Source organism: Phyllostomus discolor, chromosome 8 (genome assembly GCF_004126475.2).
Source record: "Phyllostomus discolor isolate MPI-MPIP mPhyDis1 chromosome 8, mPhyDis1.pri.v3, whole genome shotgun sequence".
Lineage (NCBI taxonomy): Eukaryota > Metazoa > Chordata > Mammalia > Chiroptera > Phyllostomidae > Phyllostomus > Phyllostomus discolor.
This window is the reverse complement of record NC_040910.2, coordinates 66382983-66404693: the sequence shown is the minus strand read 5'-3', so window position 1 is coordinate 66404693 and position 21711 is coordinate 66382983. Positions and strand designations below refer to the sequence as shown.

General features: G+C 49.9%; 1 protein-coding gene across 3 annotated transcripts; it reads right to left on the bottom strand.

Annotated features, from left to right (window-relative positions):
- Window positions 1-578: 578 nt before the first annotated feature.
- Window positions 579-20921, bottom strand: ELAC2 (elaC ribonuclease Z 2). Of its 3 annotated transcripts, none has more exons than XM_028534469.2 (24): window positions 20621-20921; window positions 20009-20059; window positions 19793-19863; window positions 18959-19023; window positions 17631-17688; window positions 16699-16767; window positions 15336-15443; window positions 14290-14348; window positions 11895-11953; window positions 11731-11803; window positions 10994-11106; window positions 10406-10501; window positions 9300-9438; window positions 9133-9218; window positions 7269-7387; window positions 6077-6173; window positions 4343-4481; window positions 3817-3855; window positions 3567-3676; window positions 2827-2926; window positions 2629-2749; window positions 2376-2454; window positions 1856-2000; window positions 579-1245 (listed from the first exon to the last, which is right to left on the bottom strand). In XM_028534469.2, exons 1-24 carry the CDS (start codon window positions 20848-20850, stop codon window positions 1021-1023), a joined length of 2451 nt encoding a protein of 816 aa, XP_028390270.1. In that variant the 5' UTR covers window positions 20851-20921; the 3' UTR covers window positions 579-1020. The 3 variants fall into 3 exon arrangements, with proteins under 3 accessions (XP_028390270.1, XP_035888853.1, XP_035888854.1); XM_036032960.1 differs by having other exon boundaries at window positions 14290-14345; window positions 15333-15443; window positions 20621-20920; XM_036032961.1 differs by having other exon boundaries at window positions 3567-3673; window positions 3814-3855; window positions 20621-20920.
- Between the last annotated feature and the right edge of the window lie 790 nt (window positions 20922-21711).

Below are 21711 nucleotides of genomic sequence, written 5' to 3'. Positions count from 1 at the left end.
TGGCTGTGGTTGTTTAAGGGACATGTGGGGGCGGGGCCGCGGCGCCAGCTGCTCCCTCAGGAGGAGCCCGTGGGCAGGCCCGGCCCGGCCCTCCCTCCGGCTCCCTCAGCACCTGGGTTGTTCAAGCGTCTCTGTTCTCCTCGGTAGGGAGAATATACAAATAAACACTGGGTTTACCTTTAACATTTCTTTTAATTCTCAGGCACTAACCTCGTGTTGTTAAATCTCGTAAGGAGGGCAAGGCAGCCTTACATCGCGCTACCCCTTGTGCTCAGAAGGGCGGCAAGCGAGTCTCGTCCTCGCCTGGCCACGGAACAGCCCATCGACTGGCTGCGCTGCTCCCAGGACAAGGGCAGGCTGTGCTGTCCCGACCCTGCGTGGGCCCAGCAGTGGCTGGTGTGGGGACCAGTCTGCTGTCAGCCAGCACAGCCTGTCTCGCTAGAACACCAGGCTGAGAGCCACTCCCGGGGGTCGCGCCACTGGAGCTAGCCTCCTGAACACACCAGGGGCCCGACAGCAGGGGCACGCTGCAGAGGGAGACTCTTGCTCAGAGGTGGCACCAGGATGAAACAAAGCACTCGAGTTCCAAACGGAATCTTTATTGCATTCACTGTCTTTGGAAATACGTCTCCTCGAGTCTTGGATACTTGGACTTCATGGCCACAACCCGATGTTCCCTGGGAAATGACTTGTCTCTGGTGTACAGAGGGAATAATTTGGCCAGAGAAGGCCTGGGTGTGCCATTTTTCCATGTGACTTTAGTATCAATGGCGCTGGATTCCAGTCACCCTTGGTTTCCTCTGTTCAGCAGCCTTTTGTCCACGGCTCTGCCAGGCCCCATTACTGAGACACGTCCAGCATACCAGTCCACCAGTCCCTGCCCAGCTTCACACCGCCTACTCCCTTGTGCCCCCTGCGGAATGGCGCCCTCTGGCTTCCACCAGGCAAAGGGCGCACACACGGTGCCCATGCACGGGGTGGAGGATGTGAGCCTTCCAAGTACAGGGTCACTCCTGGCTGTCACTTCGCCCTGACCTTCTTGCGCTGTGGGCTCTGAGGCTCCTCTGCATGTGCCGGTTTCTGCTGGGGCTCGCTGTCCACCTGCTCGTTGGACAGGAGGGCCGCCCTCACGAGCCGCAGCTCCCTCTTCTCCCTGCGCTCCTCCATCTCCTCAATGTCACCGGCAAACAGAGCTTTCAGCGGGGCAATCAGCTTGGGCACCGTGGGGAAGTCTCCAAAGCAAACCTGGAAGGCAGGACGGAGGCAGAGGACAGCTCAGAAGGGCTGGGCGGGGGGCAGGAGTGGGAGTAGGGAAACATGTGCTCACACCGCAGGCACCAGGTCCCCTTCCCAGCAACCCTGGAGTCAACAGACCACAACTGGGAAAGAAAAGGAAACTCCATGGAGAGAGGGAGGGAACTAAAGGCAGACCTGCATTGCCAGGCCAGGGCAGCAAAGCTGAAGAGGCCTCAGAAACACAAGGCTTCCCTGCTCTGAGCATCAAGCTCTTCATAACGAGGCCCAGCCTGTGCCGGGGGCCAGGCCTGGCTTTCCCACTCACGAGAGGAGAGGGGAGGACATCCCATCTCCAGGCTTTGGTCAGGCTCATGTGATGGGATGGTGGGAACACAGTGAGCCTCCAAGAAGCTCTCAGTAATTTCCAGCGATCGACGCTGATGTCTGTCCAGAAGGGCCCGAGGAAGGTCTGGCTGGCCTGCAAACCCAGGGCTGGTCGTAGCAGGGTGACGGGCACCCTCCCGCCGGGCTGGCCCTGAGCCCGACCATGCCTCCTTGTGCAGGGGCAGCGCTGTCCCTCCGCCTCGGCCCCACCCCATGCAGCCCACCCCATACACACCTTCATGTGGTCAAAGGCAATTCCAACTTTCTCGTTGAAGTCAGGGCTGAAGAGGGGGATCTTGGCGTAGCGCTGGCTGAAGTGGTTCAGCATGATGAACTCCGCGTTCATGCGCATCCCCACGCCGATCGCCTGGGAGGTCGTGCTGCCAGGCGAGGAAAGCAAGCAGGCGTAAGGGCCCTGTCCCCAGCCGTACCTTCCCCTGCTAATTCCAGTCCCACCTTCCCCCTTCCCCTCCTAATTCCCTCAGTGGCTCCAGTTGATTCCAGTGTATTTCTAATTCTTTCTAAAGCTATGCTGCTCTGAGAACTGTGCCTACAGAACTCCACAGAAATAAGGCAGAAGGGCCCAGCAGCAAACTGCTGCCCTGGATCAGAAGCCCACACAGCCCTCTGGGGGGAAGCGGGCCTGCCTCGAGCCACTGGAGGACAGTCTTTTTCTGCAGGACTGACATGAGGTGCTCACTGCCATGGGGGGAGGGAAAGGGCGTGGGTGACGACGGCTTAGCAGTCTCCGCTACCTGTGTGTCTTTTCCACAGCTTCCTGTTCCAGACCATCTTCCAGAGTGGCCTCGTGTATCAGGAGGGTGGCGTCTTTTCCTAGGGAGTAAGCACAGGCATCAAGCAGTGTCCTCTGCTGCCAAAACACTTGGCCCCAGTCCACACAGCTGGCTCCCGGCCAGCACTCGCTCCCCTACCCTGTGGCATGTTTGCATGTTAGGAATGACAACCAGAGGCCGCCAGGCAGGACCAGAATCGGCTGCCCCTACTCACCCATCTGGACCAGAGCCTCACAGGGCATGGTATCCCCTGAATAGACCAGTTTCCAGCCAGACGTGTGGACCAGCGCACAACCAAAAGCATGCTTGCAGTGTCGGACCAGGCAGGTCTGAAACTGAAGGTGCAGGGGAGCGATTGCAGCTGCGCTCCCTGCCTCCTCCCTGCCTCCCCGCCACCTGCGGCTGCCCATACCGTTTGCAAATCACAGGTGCTCAGCAGTGAACTAATCAACCTTTCAACTGTGGGGTTGGAGACCTCAGCTCCTTTCTGAAGGCATTTGGCAGGAATCATACTATGAGAAATAAAACATTTAAACAAATATTTTTAAAATTTAACTTAAATCAAAGTTTAAGTTTCTGGCTGGAAAGGCCCAAAGTCATTATAAAAAAACAATTTAAATCACAGTCACTAAGATGGGAAATATAGTCTATGAAAAAGAACCAAACCAAACCACCAGCCATTGAAAAAAACCTAATGGGTGAGCTGCCCCCAGTAAAGGCCATCACAAGCCATTCCCGGGCAGGCTGGCTGGGCTCCAGGCACACGGGCTCATTCCCTACAAGGTGAGGACAGGGCTGACTCCTGCCACTCACCCACCTGGCGTGGACAGTCTCTGTGCTCGCCAACATGCAGGCGCTTGGTCCTGCAACTATTTTATGGAGAAGTGTTGGCAAAAGTCTAAAGCTTAGATCAGACCTGAAATGAGGGCTACAAGGAAACACAGCCAAGAAAACAGACACTTAAGTGGGAATCATCTAACAGTTTTTACACTTGAGTCAAAGCATTTCTCCCCTGCCTCTGCCATCTGCAGCCAGGTCAAGGGAAGGTGCTGGGGATATCACGGACTGCCTCAGATCAACCTGGACCTTGCCCCCACCACGCAGAGGAGGGGGAAAACTACAGCCTGGGGTGCAGGCTGCCTGGCAGCTCACCTGACGTGATGTAGAACCTGCTGGCACTGGTTGTGGTACTGCTGCAGCCAGGGCCTGAGCTGGGTGGGGGCAACCACCAGCAAAGGGTGAAAGGGCTTGCCCAGTGATGCCTGAAACAACAAAACCAGGATCCAATCAATGGCAGACACTGCAATCAAACTACTGTGGAGTGGCAGGAGGTAAAGCTATTTATGGATCCAATATGATCCAAGCAAACTCAAATGGCAATAAAATCAAGTGCCACACTCACCAAAGCTCGTTCTCTCTGCAGCAGGACATTTAACAAGCCCTGGGAAGGAGAAAGGAGACATGGGTTAGACATTTCCAAACCTGACCCTGTGCTGGGGTCATCAGGTTACATTGCGGTGGTTCCCAGCTCCCTGTTGGCCACCATCCTCTAACACCACTGGAGTGGGTGCTGGTACGTGCCGACCTGTGACCTGAAATCTCACCACAACATGATCAGAAAAGAGAAGGGAGTGGCTGGGGGCCCAGCTGCCCCACGGAGACAAGCCTCTCAGCTAGGCCTTCAGTTTCCCCTGACCAGGCCGTGTGAGAAGGTTGAAGACAATCTGGGTGAAGGCGAAAACTCCTATTGCTACAGGACAGCAGAGCAAACAGAAAGACAATACATTCTTGTGGGCAGAACTACTGCACTGGGATTTGTGACAGACCATTACCTCGAGAGACGACAAGCCAAAGCTCTGGGCGTGTTTGGGAGCGACAGGGAAGGAGAGCAGCAGCCACCCTCGGGGGCGCCCCTGCCCCACACTCACCGTGTGGTGATCCGCGTGCAGGTGGGACACGAACACGGCGGCAAGGCTGCCCAGGACCCTGTCCACATCATCTCCGTAGTGACGGCACAGCTGCCCGAACGTGCCTTCACCACAGTCCAGCAGCAGGGCCCTGTCGGGGCTGCGGAGAGGAGGGAGATGTGTGGCGCTGAGAGAAGGGCCCCCGACAGCCCAGGGGGCTGATTTCGAGAGAAGCGCGGCAAGCCGCTGTGGGACGGCCTGGCTCCCCCAGCCTCTCATGCTGCTTCCCTGAGCACCGTCTCCAACTTGAAGGCCGCTGTAACATCCATCCTTAGAGAGGAAAACTATCCAAGGGACCCTGAGGCCCTTTAAAGATCATGGAAAGTACACACAGCTACACAAACACTGGGCCTCAAGAAGATGCTTATGTGGAATGAGAAGGTAAGACATTTACTAATCCTAACAATGAGTCCCTGAAGATTCAGATCGGATGTGACGACACCCACTGGGGATAACACCATGGGTGGGCACTGGGCACATAGGAGATCTGGCTGCCCGGGGCTGCTTCACCCCTTTCCAAGCAGGTCTGGTTTTCTTAGCCCTCGTCCTCAAAGGTGGCCAGTGCAGGACAGGCCACAGATGTTCCCCTGGGGGCAAGTCATGTCGCCCCCAGCCACCGGCTGGATCTTCACTTCACCTGGCCTCAGGCAGGACTCAGGGAACTTCATTCCACAAGCTCTGCTGGCTACTTGGAGGAGCAGCTGTCTTAGAAGCCATGACCGGGGTGGGAGGGCCAGGCCTCCCGCAGGCCTTCCTCCTTCCTGGAGAGAGCTGGGAGACTAGGATGGCTGCGCCCATGCTCAGAGAGAAGCCTCAGCGTCCTGCACCCCTTTGTGGAATAAAGTGCAGTGAGGAACGCAAGCCAATGACAGCACCTTTCAGGTGAACCACCGCGGGCTCCAGGAGCCACTCTCAGCTCTGAAAGGCTGGCCACACCCAGCAGCTTTACTGCACAACCTTGGTTATACAAAAAATAATCCCCGATCTATATATATATCTGACACCAGGGTGCATCTTCTAATTGCTGTGTATCATCCACCACTGACACCTAAGATGTCAAAGCAAAATTTTAAAACCTGGTCCTTGAGTCTCACTTTTCCACAGGTACACCATGAACATTTCGGAATGCCCTCAATTAATCTCTGCAGAGAACCGACACTAGGCAAACCCAACAGAATCAACTAACTAAAAGCCATCCAACCAAAGGGCTGAACACAAAACCCATGTGCCAGCCCAGAGGCTGTGTCACACTCGAGCAGCACGGAACTAGGGGACAGTGCAATGCAGGGATTAAGACACCAGCTCACATTTGCATCTGTCACTTACAGGTAACCTCTGTGAGTGTCAGTTTATTCACCAATAAAATGGGTAGTCACTACTTCATAGGATTAATGTGAAAATTAAGTGAGGTAATTTTTTAGGAAGGTGCATGGTATATGGCATAATGGGATATTTTTATCAAAAAGTATATGGGTGACAAATTTCAGTGATTCCCAGAAGTCTAAGTCAGCTATTGAGACTAGAAAATGCATGAAGGCCACTACCCTTTTTTGGCAACTCTCTAGCAAGATGACAACCTCACAGGGTGTTACAGTGTTACATTTTCAAAATAACTTGATGCGTGCAGAGGAGCTTTTGTCTAGAAGACCAGAGCGCTCCTCACTGGACAGACACCTCTGGGGAAAGCACTACTACCTTATCTTGACAAGCGTGGAGCTGACATTTCGAATCTTCATTGGGATGGCAGACCCTGTTCCCAGGAAGATGATCTCTGGATACTGGCTTTTTTTCTCTATGGAAAAATACATACAGAGTTAATTTCTCTGGGTCGAGTGTGAGCCAGCAGTCAGCCCTGACATGAGTAAGTCCAGAGTCTCGGGAGGACGCCTGTATAAAAGGGCCACTGTGAGAGGGGCCACAGGCTGCTTGTGGGAAAAAGGCTATCTGTCTGGGAGGTGCAGCAAATGAATTCAAAATAACTGCTCTAAGTTTTTAAATTACAAAGGGGGAATTCTCTGTGCTTAGAATCAGCATTTATCTCAAGGGGCTGGTGCTATCTCCAAGCAGCTCTTAGCACCACTGGCACCTCCTGCTGTGTGCTCACACAGCCCAGCAGCAACCTGCTTGTGGGGGGTGGGAGGGGTGGGGCTCAAGGGTCAGCTCTCCAGAGAGGAAGGCAGAGCCAGAGTGGAAACCCGGAGAGCCAGTTCTGCCCCCTGTGCCCCTTCCACAGCCCTTTCATCGGCAGGCACCGTGTGCACGTTGGCAAGCACTATCTCAGGAAGTCTTGAACACAGGAACCAGAAATCCAGTCACAAGCCCCAAGGCCAGTGAGGCCAGGGGAGGCAGTATTCCCCAAGCACTGGGTGCCTGCGACTAGAGGAAGTGAGGTTTCCACTTGCCTGGTGCTGACTTGATGAGCACCCCAAACCTGTCTTCCACTCCAGCCTTCTCTATCTCTGTCATCTCTCAAAGATGGCACTGGACACCACTGGAGCAGGGGTCAGGTACTGCCCCTAACTACTTTTCCTCATGGGGCAGTGAAAGCCCAACAAGATGGGGGACGTGGCCGGAACATTCTGTGGGTTCTTATGGCCAAGCCAGGACTAGATCCCAATCCGGCCAAGTCCCGGTTCAAAGCTTTTTCTAGCATCTCACTGGAGTTTCCAGAACTGCTGCCCTCAGCAGGTGCCTTGTCGAGAATGCCTGTGTGCCATCACCAAGCATTCCAATGTCATTGGTCCGGGAGGGGGCAGGCACTAAAGAGAAAGCAGGGAAGCAGTGGGCTGCATGAATGACCGCAGCCTGTCCGAGTGAGCCATGCTGACACTACTTGGCGCTGCGAAGACACCCACAGGAGCGCAGAGAGCTGTGGTCCTTCTCTCACCTGCTGGGGCTGGGCCGTCCTGAGCCGTCTTCCTATATTCCTGTACGCTCTCTTGGAAATTGGGGAGCTCCATGGCCTCGGCTATGAATTCATCAGAATTGCAAGTAATGAGGGCATCCCTGCAAAGAGAAATGTATTTCAGATGACCAAAAGGGGCAGGTGGCCACAAACACCAGTTTGGAGATCCAGAATCCATGTGTAGAGAAAGTCTGCAGAAAGTTGTTTCACATCAGGATTGAAGACTAAGCAACTGAGAGTTTGGGCAGTTCTCTTCTGCCCTGTGGCACCTCTGTCAGCTGCAGGGCGTCTCCGAGTGAGCTCTGCCCAGCTCTAGCTCCTCAGAACATCTCCAGGCTCAGAGTCTGACAACCTTGGCATTACTGACATCTGGCGTGGGGGCTGGGTCCTGTACAGCATCCTTGGTCTCTACTCAGTAGACACCCCCCGGCCTCTAGCATTCCCCAGAGGGCTAGGGGAAAGGAGGGGGAGAGAGGAAAACCACTGCCGCTAATGAGCATAGCCCGAGAGCAGGGCCTCTCAAGCTGAAGTGCACACAAGTTACCTCCTGGGGATGTCGTCCAGCTGCAGGGCCTGACTCAGTGGCTCTGGGGTGCAGGCTGAGACTGCATTTCTAGCAAGCCTCCAGATAACGCTATGTTGCTGGTCCTTGCCACACCATGCAGCAAGGCTTGGGTCAGGGGCCCTTCAACCTTACTGAGAACTAAAATCACCTGGGAACTTATGAAGGAAGTCCCAGGCCTAGCTCTCAAGATTCCAAGTCAGCAGGTTTGGGAATTCTACTACCCACAGGTACAAGGTGAGCTGGGGGAGTGGCTACATTTGTTAATCACAGCTTTACAAAACTGTCTGCAGATGCTGACAAAGAGACCATGAGCTCTTCACTCTCCAGACGCTGTCTGGGGGCCCCAGTCATGCTGCCACTGCCTCTTCCACAGCAGCACTCAGTGTCCAGTGATGACCTGGAGGAGCCTGGTCTGTTCTAACGCAGACACTGCGGAGACGGCCGGAAACCTCAAGCTATGCAAGACTCAGATCTTAACAAGTGATGATGCAGGGCAGCAAGTTCCTCTAAGGTCACTGGGTGGAAGGCAGCCTGCAGAGCCTCTCTGAGTGGCTCGTATGTTTACCCAGTGCCCTCCGATGGGTCAGGGTCATAATGACTCGGTACCTTGTGTCTAAGAGATGCCCTAAGGGAACTGAGTTCTAGCAAAGATTTCTACATAAGACATTTCATGTTTCATTAAAACAGCAAAAACTTGGAAACATCTCAAATTAACCAACATCCCTATCAGGAATGTCAGTGAAACCTCATGCTGGCAACTACATAACGATGCAGGGAAGACTACACACTAATACAGTGTCATTTGTGTATACGCAGTACACCCACATGCTCTTTTTAAAATACACCCCGTTTACTCACAGTTCAAAAAACAATTTGTTAACCATTACTCTCTTTCCTGTATGGAAGAAGGGATTATGGGGGATTGATTTTCTTCACCAGGCACTTCTGATTTTCCACATTGTAAAATAATGAGCAGGTAGCCCTGTTACTCTCAGAGGAAGTAAGTGCAGAAAAGGGTCATCGTTGGACCCCACCTTCCACCTCAACCAAATCAGAGCCAGCTTGTCTCAGCAAATCAATCTGTGTTGGCACACGGCCACACACATGCATTTATTTATGTGTGTCTCTTGCTGGCTCTTGTGGGACAGTGGCAGTTAACTAGTTCTGACAGACACCACACAGTCTGCAAAGCCTAAAACTGTATTTACTACCTGGCCCTTCACAAGAAAGGCTTGCCAACCCCTGACCTAGATGATGCCGCAGGCCCAGCACCACACAGACCTCTGCCACTCTCTCCGGGGACGCAGCTGGTACTTGAGGAGGCACTCCCCACGGACTGTGGGCACAGTGACGGCGGCGCCTTCTTCCTGCAGGAGAGAAAAACACACCTCGTGGAGAGACAGAAAAGGGTAGGGACCAGGCCAACAGGGACCGTGCTATGACACTACCTTACAGTGGAGACTGGCAAGTGGGGGGAAGATGTCGGGGTGGATGAGGTTGAGCTGTGTCTGAATCTTGTGGCTACGCAGGTTGTGAACAGATGTGCAATTCTCATTCAGGACCAGGTGCTGGGTGTCAGGCCCAAACCTACGAAGAAACACACTGTGCATTCCCGGCATCCTTAAGGGGGCGTTCCCACTGCAGGGGTGGCGCTGGAGACCGGAGGTGGTGGTGCAGGTGGAAGTGTGCAAAGGGAGCGAGTGGCTTGGCCAGAAAGACTGCTGCTAAATGGCCAAACCTAACCCTACTTCTCTCATCTCAAAGTCTAGTTTCTCCCCAAATTCAAACCAGAAAAAATAAAATACCAGAAAAAAATAAGAAAAGTTACAATGTTTGGAGCCTACCACTAGAGATGGGAAACAAAGTGGAGTGCAGGACGGAATAAAAAGCCTAGTAAGAGGAAAAGAGATAATGAGTGTTAAGACTCAACTCTGAAGGAGCAGAGGACGAAGAGAGCTGGGCAGTGACAGATGGCCAGGCTCATGGGGGAAGAGATGAAGGGAGATGCTGGGAAGATACAGGACACGCAGGCTGGAAGGCCACCCACGTCACTACGCACTGTGAGTTCAATGCAAATAATTCCCTCCACGTGGTGCTGGCCAGCCAATGAAGCCAACAGGAAAATGTGCTCTCCTTCTAGGGACTAAATTTGGCTAGATCATCTGACTCACAGGGTTGTTAGGAAGATTAAAAAAAACAAACTGTAGAATACTTAACATACTGTAGGACATGGGTGTTTAATAAATTGGAGCTATTATTTCAAACTCACTAGTCTCTTCTTTAGGCTCTATGCACTATGAACTGTCAACAACAAGGCAGCACAAGTTCAGATGCTGAGTGCAGACCGTGGAAGCTGATGCTAACTGGAGCCTCACGCAGGCGGGACAAGTGCACACACTGCACTCCCTAGCGGTGACATTTCTTCACATGAGGGATACCGAGAGCTGCTCTCAGGATTCCGGGACAGCAGGAATCCCTGAGCTTAGGTGGGCATAGAAGTAAGGGCAGGAGGCACTTCGAAGAGTGAAGGGTGGAAATGTGGCTCGTACCATACCTCTGCATCCACTGCTGGTACCTACTATCCGCAAGCACACACTCCGGGGCCATGTGAACCACGAGGGCCACGGGGGCATCGGACTTTCCTTGGAACCTAGGTGGGAGGAAGGATAGGGCTTTGCTTTATGAAATGATACAAACTCAAAATGTGCACAAATGGGACTGGGCAGCCAGGGAGGGGCACCCCTCCGTGCACCCCAGCCAGGCTGGTCCCAGCTGCCCTCAGAGGTGCCTGAGCACACTGAAGCCCCAGCACTGACCCAGGGTTCCTCTGTGCGGCAAGCTCGGGGCCTGCCCTAGACTCAGAACTGTAACGGGCCCGTAATTTCCTAGTCCTCAGAGGTTTCTGCTCTTCCGTCTTTTCTAACTTCATGTCAAGGCTGGGTAACCCACAAAGCCCACCACTGCCAATCACTGCATAAATCCTGCCATGGGACCAACCCTCTGAAAGGCAGACAGTGAGTTTTCCCAGATAATCAGCTCCATGCCAGGAGCAACCACAGGTCAGAGGACGCCCCGTCAATGCTGCTGGGCTCTGAGAGCAGTGGCCAGCTCACACTTGTCCCCCCAGGACCTGTCATATTACCTCTGGAAAGCAGCATTCTCACAGATGGGTTGAATGAATCCTTTGTCTGGACACTCAACCACAACAAAAGCAAGGCTGGGATCCGGAGGAGTACAGATCTCTTCAGGCAAAATCTGTAAAATCATTGGGGCCATGAGGCTCTCCCAGAGCAGTCACAGCCCAGCAAATATGCCCAGCAGCCTTCCAGAACTCTGTGATGCTGCATAAGCCCCGCTGAGCAGGACAGAGCCCCTATAAGGACTACCTCTTACATCCTTCCTGCTCCCTCTGCTCCTGCTCAGGCAGGCAGCTGACTAGCAGGGGGTGTTTCAAATTGCCAGTGGCTAGAAAGCCAGGCGTGGCATGCATGGTTCTCTCAGGTCCATGGCCACTGGTCCTAAAATCCCTACATGCTAGAAAAAACATCCTGGTCGAGAATATGGCAGCAGTCTTCTGGGCCATCCCAAAGTCCATCCTCATGGGGGTCTTCCCTGAGCTCAAGGACAAGGGAAAGAGTCCACCCTATTAGGAGGAGGACCCCCAGATCCTAAATGGGCAACAGAAACACCCCACACAGCCAGCGCTGATATGCACAAGTCTAGACAACAGATCTCATTTTATTGCTTAGCCAGCTGATGCAATCTATCCAAGCTGCTCCACTTCCCTCAGAAGTACTCTCTGCAGGGCCTGAGCCAGACAGCAGCTCTGTGCAACCTTCCCTGTAGATGCTGAAAAATCATAACAGTGGGGCACCTCACCTCCCTTCCCTCAAAAGTGACGCTTTTCCCATCCTTGACAGCAGCGATGATGGGAGCGATGGCAGCTGTCCCCCTGAAACGAGGAGGCGAGCGCTCTGTGAGATCTGCTTTCCGAGCGAGAGGGAACCCATCCACCCCCGGCAGCCACAGTCCCCGCCACTCACACCGGGAGGCCCAGATCCCTGGCTTTGAGCACCAAGAAGTTTCCTTTCTTCATGTGAAGCTGGAATGAAAAGAACCCAAATGTAATTTCAGTGACTAATGAAGAAGCTTGGTTTTAATCGATTTTCTTATAAGAGCATCTTTCTGGTTTTACTTTTTAATTGCTGTTATTTTCTAATACTTCATTAGACTGCAGGTTAGGTTATTGCTTTCTGATAAAGTCAGAAGTATATTCTATTCTGAAGAAGTTATTTATTTTGAAATGCTTTAGTGATAAAAGCTGAATGACTGAAAAACACAGTGCTTCATTTCCCAACATTAATTCCTTATAAATTTAATAAAATGTAACCCACTTGCTATTTTTATAGCAAATCAAGAGGATCCTTCAAGTACCCTCATTCCGTGTTGCCATCCTGCCTGCATCCGTGGAGAGCTGCAGGGGCATCTTGAGGGCACGGGCCTGTGGGGGTGAGCACAGCCACCGCACGACGTGGCAGTCCCCCCGTGGTGCGAGGGCACAGTGCGGGCAGTGCTCTCCTCTGTTTTTCACATGTTTGGCAATATAATGCTGTTTTTTTTTATACTGGAGAAATGCTGTTATATTTCTAATATGCTATTATTATATTAGAAAATAATAATCCTACCACTAAACCTCATAATCATTCTGTACTTAAAAATTTGTCCAGACATTTTTGGCATCTACATTTCTAACATAGTAAAGAAGCACAAAAAAAGACAGAAATGGCATAAAGTGTTAGTAAGTCTTTGGGTAGTCAATTATATTTGATTTTCATTTTCTTCTTTAAATCTTTATATAAACCATTTGCATATTATTTTAACTTCCTGAAGCTAAGAAATTACTTGTAGGGCAAAGTCTCCAATTTGGATCATAAACCCTATTTAGGATTCTAGAATTTTCTGTCTTCGAAAACCTTACTCCAGGGTAGGGATCACAGCTTTAAGTGTGTGCACGTAACACAGAAATGACAGAGCTGAGATGATGCTTTTAGACAGTGACAGTAACAAGCGCTGCTCTGACCACTCTCCACACAACCCCGAATGCATCTGAAGATGAAAACTGAATGCTTCTAATGTCTAACAGGAATGTGCAGACCTTAGGCAGGCAAAACCCATGCCCTTACTATAAGCTGAGTTCAGCCCACAAGGAAAGCCGCTCCCACACAAGGGGAGCAGAGCATGTGGAAGACAGAGGAGAGCCAGAACGCAGGCCCACAGAGTCCGAGCAGCACACTGCTGCCGGGCACCTGGGCTCTCAGGTCAGGCCCTCTCCATACAGGCCCTGTTCTCACCAACCTCCCATAACTTGAGCGAGCTCAGCTTTCCTGCCTTCCAAACCCTTAGCAGAGAAACAGCAAATGATTAGACGAGGGAAAGGGGGTCAGAGGCTGAGCCAGTGAGAGCAGCTCCTGGAGGCGGCCGCGGACAGTCAGGCTGAAGACAGACCCAAGCAGCAGCCTGCGGCCCTTGGGGTTGGGGCCTCGGGGCGGACCAGCTGCCCCGGCCTGTAGGGGTGAGGCCTGTCGTCAGAACACATACCATCCCGCTCTACACAATCCACTCTACCAGGCAGTTTACCATGTAAACTACTTTCAAAAACATTATTCTGCTTCCTGAAAACCCAAAAATACACAACTAAGCTTATCAGCAATATTTAACTTTTATAAGAATTATAGTTATTATTGAAATAAATTGATAGGTGATACTGACAATGATCTTTCAACTAATAACTAATATCACCACTGACCTTTCATAATTGTTTCCACTAGTTAGAATTTGGATGAAAATTACAAATATGTTTTAAAATCAATGTTGCTTGTTTTAAAAAACAAATCAAAGCCCCCATCAACACATGAAACAAAACAGTGTCTGACCACAGATCAGACAACAACGTCTGTTGCAGATTACAATAAAATTTTAATGCAAAGTCATATTAAAAACAGGCCATTAGTCAGACCTGAAAAATGCCTTTTCGTAATAACATTCTCATAGACTCCGAGCACCTTCGGATTTGCAAATCAGGGCCTTTGGGGACACTAGCCAATATTAAATTGGTCCCGATGTCAGCAGTTAAATAATACAAACTAAAAGAGAGAGGAATAAAGGCCCGATTCATTTGAAAAAAAGAATAAAACTTTCTCTAAAAAAATGGTCTTGAACTGCAGAAATATAGCCAAATCTAAAAGAACATACAGGCTGACCAAAAGAACAATGGAAGAAAATCTGAAAGAATATAATGGCATAGGTGGCATGTTGGGAAATACAGGGGCATCCGTGTTTCATCTTGGCCCAGGTGGTGGAGGAGGTGCTACCGGGGAGTTCCAGGAAGCACTAGCTCACCATGTACATGCTCACAAAGCCCACAGGGAAGATGCTTACCTTACAGACGAAAGCCACGACCAAGGAAGGGTCCCTGCCACCCCTTCTCTGGCTCACATCTGAGAAGAAAACCAATCTGATTATAACACATGTGAAGGTTTACAGGCTTCACAGATCAATGATCAGCTGGTACCTAATTTGACTCTACACAAAATAAAACATGTAATCCTTCCAATAGAAAGGTTGAAGGAAGCAATGGTATTCTTTTTTAATCAGAGCTTCTGATTTTTCTACTCATGTTGAAATCTGAGCAAGTGAAAAATGTAAAAACTCCAACCAGAAAAACTCAGAATGGAAAATGAAAAGTATAAAAATGACACATTTTACCTAGGAGTGGAGGAGTGAGCAAAAACAAGTTGCAAGGTGCTTTATAAATAAGTATCAACAAGCATATGTGAAATAACAAAACCTAAAAGGCCCACAGAGAAAAGCTGGGTGCCAGTCTCCTCCCGAGCCACCCGAGAAAGGGTGCTGACAGGGTCAGCCTTGTCCCAGCCACCAGACAGCCACCACCTCAGGGCGCACAGGGAACTCCTCAGGGCGCACAGGGAACTCATCAAGCCTTGCCCAGCACTGGACAAGAGAATCCTTAAGCAGTCCAATTCCATTGATATATCTCCTCTTGGCATTTTAACTCAGTTTCTCAGTAGGTTGCCTCTCTGACACAAGAGGTGCACATCAACCCATTGATCTGACTGTTTTATAGCTAAGCAGTTATAGCTTCTGCATTCATGAAAAGTTAATCTGCATCAATGTCGCAGTAATCAAAAACACAAAGCCTCTGTATGAATCAATTTGCTTCTACATAAACTGAACACAAAATTTGGGGCACACCAGGGGCTGCTGATGGGCCTCAAAGCCCTGCATTGCCACATTTATCGCCCTTTCCCAGCCCCCCACGGGCCAAGTCCTAATGTGAAAGTAACAAGTCTGTTTTACACAGGCAGCCTTCCTGTGATGAGGGTTCTCATTTAGGGCATGAATGGCAATGGACTAAGAAAACAGAATTCTCTGGACAGTGCACTGTTTTGTTCAATTAGCATTACCATCCGGAAAGCGCTGCTCATTCTCAGGTGGTGCAGAGTCTGCAGACTGCTCTGGACTGAGCCTTTCTGGACTCTGTGATGGCTGGTGATTTCCACACTTCTGCTCACCTGGTGAGGATGGGAAACAATCAAGTTACCTACCACGCCAGGTGAGCTCCCAGGCAGGGCCTGGATGTTCACATGTGGAAACAGCATGCCTTCTCTTACAGCAAGGACCAGCCACCTCCCCACCTGGTCTCTGGGCCGTGGGTACATCGTACTTGTCTTTACGTTTCTGCTCAGCTCAGAGCCTTGGCTATACTAGGAACTCAACAGGGTTTGTTAACTAAAAAGCATGCATGTAATTGGCTAGTTTATTCATTATTATCACTCAATAAACAGACCTAGGCCCAAACGTTACCCATCTACCTGAGAAGGGGCATAATTTTGCAGTCAGTTAAATCTCACAATCAAAAAGAAAAAAAGAAAGAAAGAAATGCTGCTCAAGGAAGCCAGTGCCCAGCCCCTCTGGCACACTCAGTCCCTCAGTGCTGACTGTGCACTGGGACAGCTATGCCGGCCGGTGGAGCAAGTTCATGCTGGTCACACAAATACATGTGAAAGTGAACTGCCCCGTGCTGGGAAGGGAGTGGAGGGTCGGTGGGGATGGGGGTCAGAAAAGGAAAGACATATGAGCAGGAGTGAGCCGGGGTCAGGTCCCGGGCCACTCTGGCCTTTGCTGCAAGCTCTCACTTGTATGCCTTCAGCACCTGGCAAGCATCACACTAGTTAGCAGTGTCAGAGAAATGACTCTGAATTCTCCTGGCAGTCTGGAAAGGCTGACACGGAGTGTGCTCAGCCAGATGCAAGGAAGATGCTGACACAGCAGGGCCTGACGGGCAAGCAGTCTCTCTCTGGGTCAAAGCCACATCATCTGGCCCTGGGGCCTGAAAAGGCTCCTGTGACCTTCTGACCTTCTGACAACATTCTATTAGGTTGCTATGTATTTAAAAACATGTATCACGTATACCTCTCCAGAATCCTTATAGCAAAGGAGGTATTTACATCATGGCAAATAAACCCCAAGCAATTAATATGCAAATCTATGAGCACTGTACTGATTATTTTCTGCCAGCACCTGAAGTAATTAATACCCCAAAGTACAGGCACTGTCATTACATGTACGTTAAATGTTTTGTCCTTAAGATCATCAGGTCCTTAAGGACAGGAACCACAGCTCAGTTCAATTCCCTAACGATGCTCAGAAAATAATGCTGGGTACACACCAAGCCAGTGTTCAGGCAGTTTCTCTTTTCAGCCACCTTCCCCGTACCCAGGGCCTGCGTGCCCCACCCCTCCTGGGACACATGGCTCCCGCACTCACTGTATATGGGGATCTGGAGAACCGTCATGGTCTCATCCTTGTATTCTGGTGCAGAGTGGGGCCGCACCGCTGCATGAAAGAGGTATCAGGAAAGCAACCGCATTAGCACAGACGTGCGTGAAGGTGAGCTTTACAGATCAGCAACCACAAGCAACCGAACTGCCTTGGAATTTTTGTGAGAATCTGCACTAAAACCAGAATGTCTGAGTAAATTAAAACTTGGGCAAAAGAAGCAACGTGTATTTTTATTCAGTTATAATATTTACTTGGAGGGAGAAGTGTATAAGGGGTCTAAATAGTAATGGAAAAAATACAGTAAAGATTAAATAACAAAATAAATAATATATTTGCTATGGCCAAACAAAAAGACATATTATGATCACTGGTGACTATGCATTAAAAAAAGAAAGCAATACTCAAATTTAAGAGACACATGTTAACACATAAACACCATGAGGCCAGAGAATCTGCCATGTCAACTGTAAGGGCAAGTATGGCTTCTGAAACAAGACACTGGTATTTCTGCAGAAGGGGAGCACAAATAAGCTGGAGGAGCACACAGCTTCCAGGACAGGGCCTGCACCGTCCTGGGTCAGCCTTTCCCTGTGGCGAGGCCCCATGTGGCAGAGCCAAAACTGAGGGTCAGTGTAAAAGGATGGAGACAAAACCTGTAGGTCTCTCTGCTCACACCCTTCCTCCCTACAGCTAGGAATCCAAACTAATTGGACTCTGAGAACCATCTCCAGCCTCCATTTAGGGGATATGAGGTGGGGGCCTAGAAAGTGTAACAGGCGATGTTTAAAATGCATCTATGTTGATGAAGGATTCATTTTAAGGTTTAATTTAGATAAATCTTTATGGATTCTAATTTGACAGACTGGGGCACACATGAGGAAGAAATGAGAGACAATGAGGCGGAGTCAGGGACATACCCAGCTCTATTCCTTTCAATGGACCAGAAAATATTTTGATAGCTTCTAGGAATTTTTCCTACAAAAAAGAATGAAGAGAAAGAAGTGAGCCGTAATGGCTTCATAAATACAGAAGGCAACAATGTATTCAAGAACATAAGAGGTATCAACATGACCTTGAATAACTATTTTAAACTTCTTCTCCACAAACATTTACCAAGTATTCACTCCATGTTAGATGCCAAGGAGTTAGCAGTGAGAAGATGGGGTCCTTGCCCTCAGGAAACTTTGAGTCAGAGGAGGAGACAAAAATGAAACACATGACAACACAAACAACAACGCAGTGGCAGCTGTGCTAAGTGCTCTTTAAGAGACAGGAAAAACGCTGGGGGCTGGGATATAACTTGTCTGGAGAGTCAGGGATAGCTCCTGAGCCAATGACCTTTAGCTGAGCCCTGAAAGTTCAGAAAGACTGAGGCAGAGATGAAAGGAGGCAGAAGGAACTTGATTATGGATGAAAACCCTGAGATGAGAAGGAGTTTCGGTGGGGCGCAGTGTGGCTAAGAGTTGGTCTGTGTTGCTCCAGCTTGGTGCCTGGGATATGGATGCCAGTGTGGGCAAGGGCCAAGGTTTGCAGGACTTGTGGGCCAGACAAGGGGTTTGGAAGGCAGTGAATGGGGAACTGTTGGAGGCTTCTAGGATGGAAGTAACTTTCTGCTATTAAGCCTGAAAGCAGTCCCCCTGGCTACAGTGTGGTGGGTGGATTACAGAGAGGAAAGACTGGATATAGGAAGCTCTCCCAATAGGCGGGGGCAGTTGACAGAGATGAAGACAAATGAGATGGAGACAAATGGATGGATTTGAGACATTACTTTGGAGACAATTAATGGTACTTGGTGATTGGCTGCCTTCATCTTAAGAACTGGGAAATGAACTATTTATTCAACAGTTACAACCACATGCACACTTCTCAACAGTCGTAAGGTATGAAATGTCTGAAACTTGGTAAATAGCTAAGAATAAAAGCTAACATTTATTGTGTGCCTACTTGGTGCCAAACAGCTAAGAGATTTAGTGCTTTATCTGTGTTATCTCATTTAATCTTTAACAACTCTATGAAACACGACAGCCATTTTATGGATGAAGAAACTGAGGCTCCAAGAGGTAACTTCTTCAGGGTTATACATTTAGCAAGTTTTAGAATCAGGCCTCTTTATCTTGAAAGGTAAAGGGTTTATTCCACTGTTGATGATCTCTGGAGAACAGAAGACTGATGCAAACATGAAAATTCTTGTCATAACTTTTAAAACGTGTGGTTAGTTTTGAAACCTGAGTCAGGAGAGACTTACCAGTTGTGGAGGTCCAGAAAGTACACACTTTGGAAGCCCAGTTTCCTTTAAAGTAAGAATCATTCCTGAAAAAGACAAATCAAATCTCTCACTATTCTGACCTGTAGCCACCGCCAGCAGGAGAACTTTTTAAAAACCAGCTATTTTTCTGCTCATTCCAGCTGTGAATGATCAAGAACATGTGTACAGCACAAGTGATGCTAGCCAGAGGTATGAGGGACACCAGATATCCCTTAGATGCCTTTAGAATGAACAGGACTGATACTAGGGTGAGGCAATCAGTCACCTCAGGTATGAAATCATTCAGGTGAAGAATGGTTTTAAATTTTTGCACCCTAGACATCTTCTTGCTTCATTCTAGTCTCAGCTCTGAAAATGCAACTAGTACAACACTACACTCCTTCCTATCCACATTACAAGGCTTACAGAATTTGGTGGCAGCACAATCTTGACCTTCACAGCAGGCGGGCATTAATAATGGGATAATCTGGACAGTGGGTATCTGTGTAGCTGTTGATATTCTTGATGGTAAGTACGGTACCTGTAATCACCATCAGGACATGTTCCAGTTTACTGTCACACATCTCCAGTCCAGCAACTTAATAAATGAGTGGATGGGACTATTTGAGGGCAGTATCCACATTAAACTCTTCTATTCTGAGTCACTGCTTTTGATGATCTCTATGCTGTAGCTGACTGGCATAGCATAAAAAGAATTCCATCAGCCCTTGTCTCAGAAGATAAGCAAAAAAAAAAAAAAAAAAAAAAGGGCAAGGCAGGTTAAAATCCCACAGACATCCTGCCTGTCTCTGGCCCTGAAAAGAGTGTACTCACCACACAACCCCCCAACATTACTCCAGTGCATTCGGGTCAGGAATATGTTGTCCAAACGAGACACCTTCAGTCTGAGAAAGAGAAAACATTTGACCACAACAAAGTGGATTGACCAGGGACCCTTTCTTCTGCTGTTTTTATAAAAACACTCCTGCTTCTCACCTCAGCTTTCAAAGCCCATAATTATCTCGCCCCAAAAGAAAGCAGTTGACTCACTTGTGCTCCTGCATGAGTCGCTGGACACCTTCACCACAGTTGAAGAGATACCTACAGAATAAACATTATAGAAGTTACTTAGCAGATTCTATTTTGTAAAATTTCTGCCACTGTTTAGATGTTTCATTGTACACTCGGGGGAAGAAAAAAAAAACAAACCCAAACCTAAAAATCCATGTTGCGCTACCTGGCCGCATTTCTGCTATTAGGATACTGGGTTTTGAGAGGTTTTAGCAGAGACGAGGTGGGGTTTTGGAGCTGTGCAGGCTGGGGATGCGGTCCAGACAGGTCCTTTCCCCATAATCAGGCCTGTCGACCTCACACACCAACTCTGAGGTCCCGTCTTGGTGTGCACGGGAGGGGTTGCGCACAGTCAGTGCCAAGGGGGCACTCGGAGCCCACGGGTAGGAAAGAGGACGCTTATATCCAAGTCTGATGTTCTTCAGGGACTCCGGGAAACGAGAAGGACGTGGGAGGTAAGGGATCTAGGATGCCCCACCCACCCAAAGACAAAGTTGAAAGGCAATGGCGAAATCCCACGTGTCACGGCCCGCACACGGAGGGCCGGGCGGGGTTCGGTAAGCAGACGGACTCCAGGCTCGACTCACTTACCGGTTGTACTCGGAGAAGACATAGAGCGCCGCGCCCACGTCCCGGCCGCCAGCAGCCACCACCTGCAGGTACACAGTGTTCGGACCCCCGGGCTCCCAGGACGGGCCGCGCTTCTCCCGCGTGCGCAGGTGCCTCAGCGGATCCTTAGGCGGACGCTGGCGGCGGGCGGGCCCCTGAGACATGGTGCGCCCGGCCGCGGACCGCAGCAGCAGCGAGCGGAGAGCCCACATGCGCCAGTTTTCACGCAGGCTGAGAAATGCAACCGGTCACCCAGTCTGTACGCCTCATGCCCCGCCCCTCCGACCTCATGGTAGATACAGCCAATCAGCATGTCGCAAACCGAGCTGCCCGCCTACACGAGGCTGCGCGTCCAATAGTGAGGAGCCTTGCCTCTTGGACTTGTCAATTGGCGGTAGCCATAGAGTCGGAGAATGCTAGAGCGCCCTGATTGACCCCGCCTCTTGTCTTTTTCCGGCTTTCCCCTTGTCAATATTCACGGAAATCGTCCTTCGCCCGGGGTGGGGCTTCCTGGGGCGCGTGGACGGAAAAAGCACTACCAGCTCAGGAGCTGGCCTTTGGAGTTTCCAGTTCTTATGAGGGGTTCGAGCCCCGACGCCGCCAGTTGTGAGCTGTCCTCTTAAGCAAGTCAGTGCCCTGGTTCTTTCGTTTGATCTTGCTTGTGGTTGTGTTAGATTTACTTGTGAGGAAATAAATTATAGAGAATGTTAGTGTAATTCGAACGAGTACATGTGTCAAATGACTGCTTTTACTGGCCTTTGGGAAGAAAAGCAAGAATAGCAGTTGGGGTTACATAACAAGCTCTGGAGCAGCAGTCTTGGGTCTATTATTCGGTCATAATAAATAAGGAGTTGCAACACCATGGATGAACCTTAGGAATTATGCTACAAAATAATATAGAGAGACCCAGTTTAATTTTGGAGCAGGAGCTGCCGTTCCAGAGGAACTTCCTCACAGAGGAAGTTCCTGCTAAAACCTTTGGGATGTTAAAGGGGCAAAATAATTTTTGGACAGGACCTAGAGCAATATTGCTGCCCCAAATGAGAAAGCAAATATTATCACTACCTGACTGA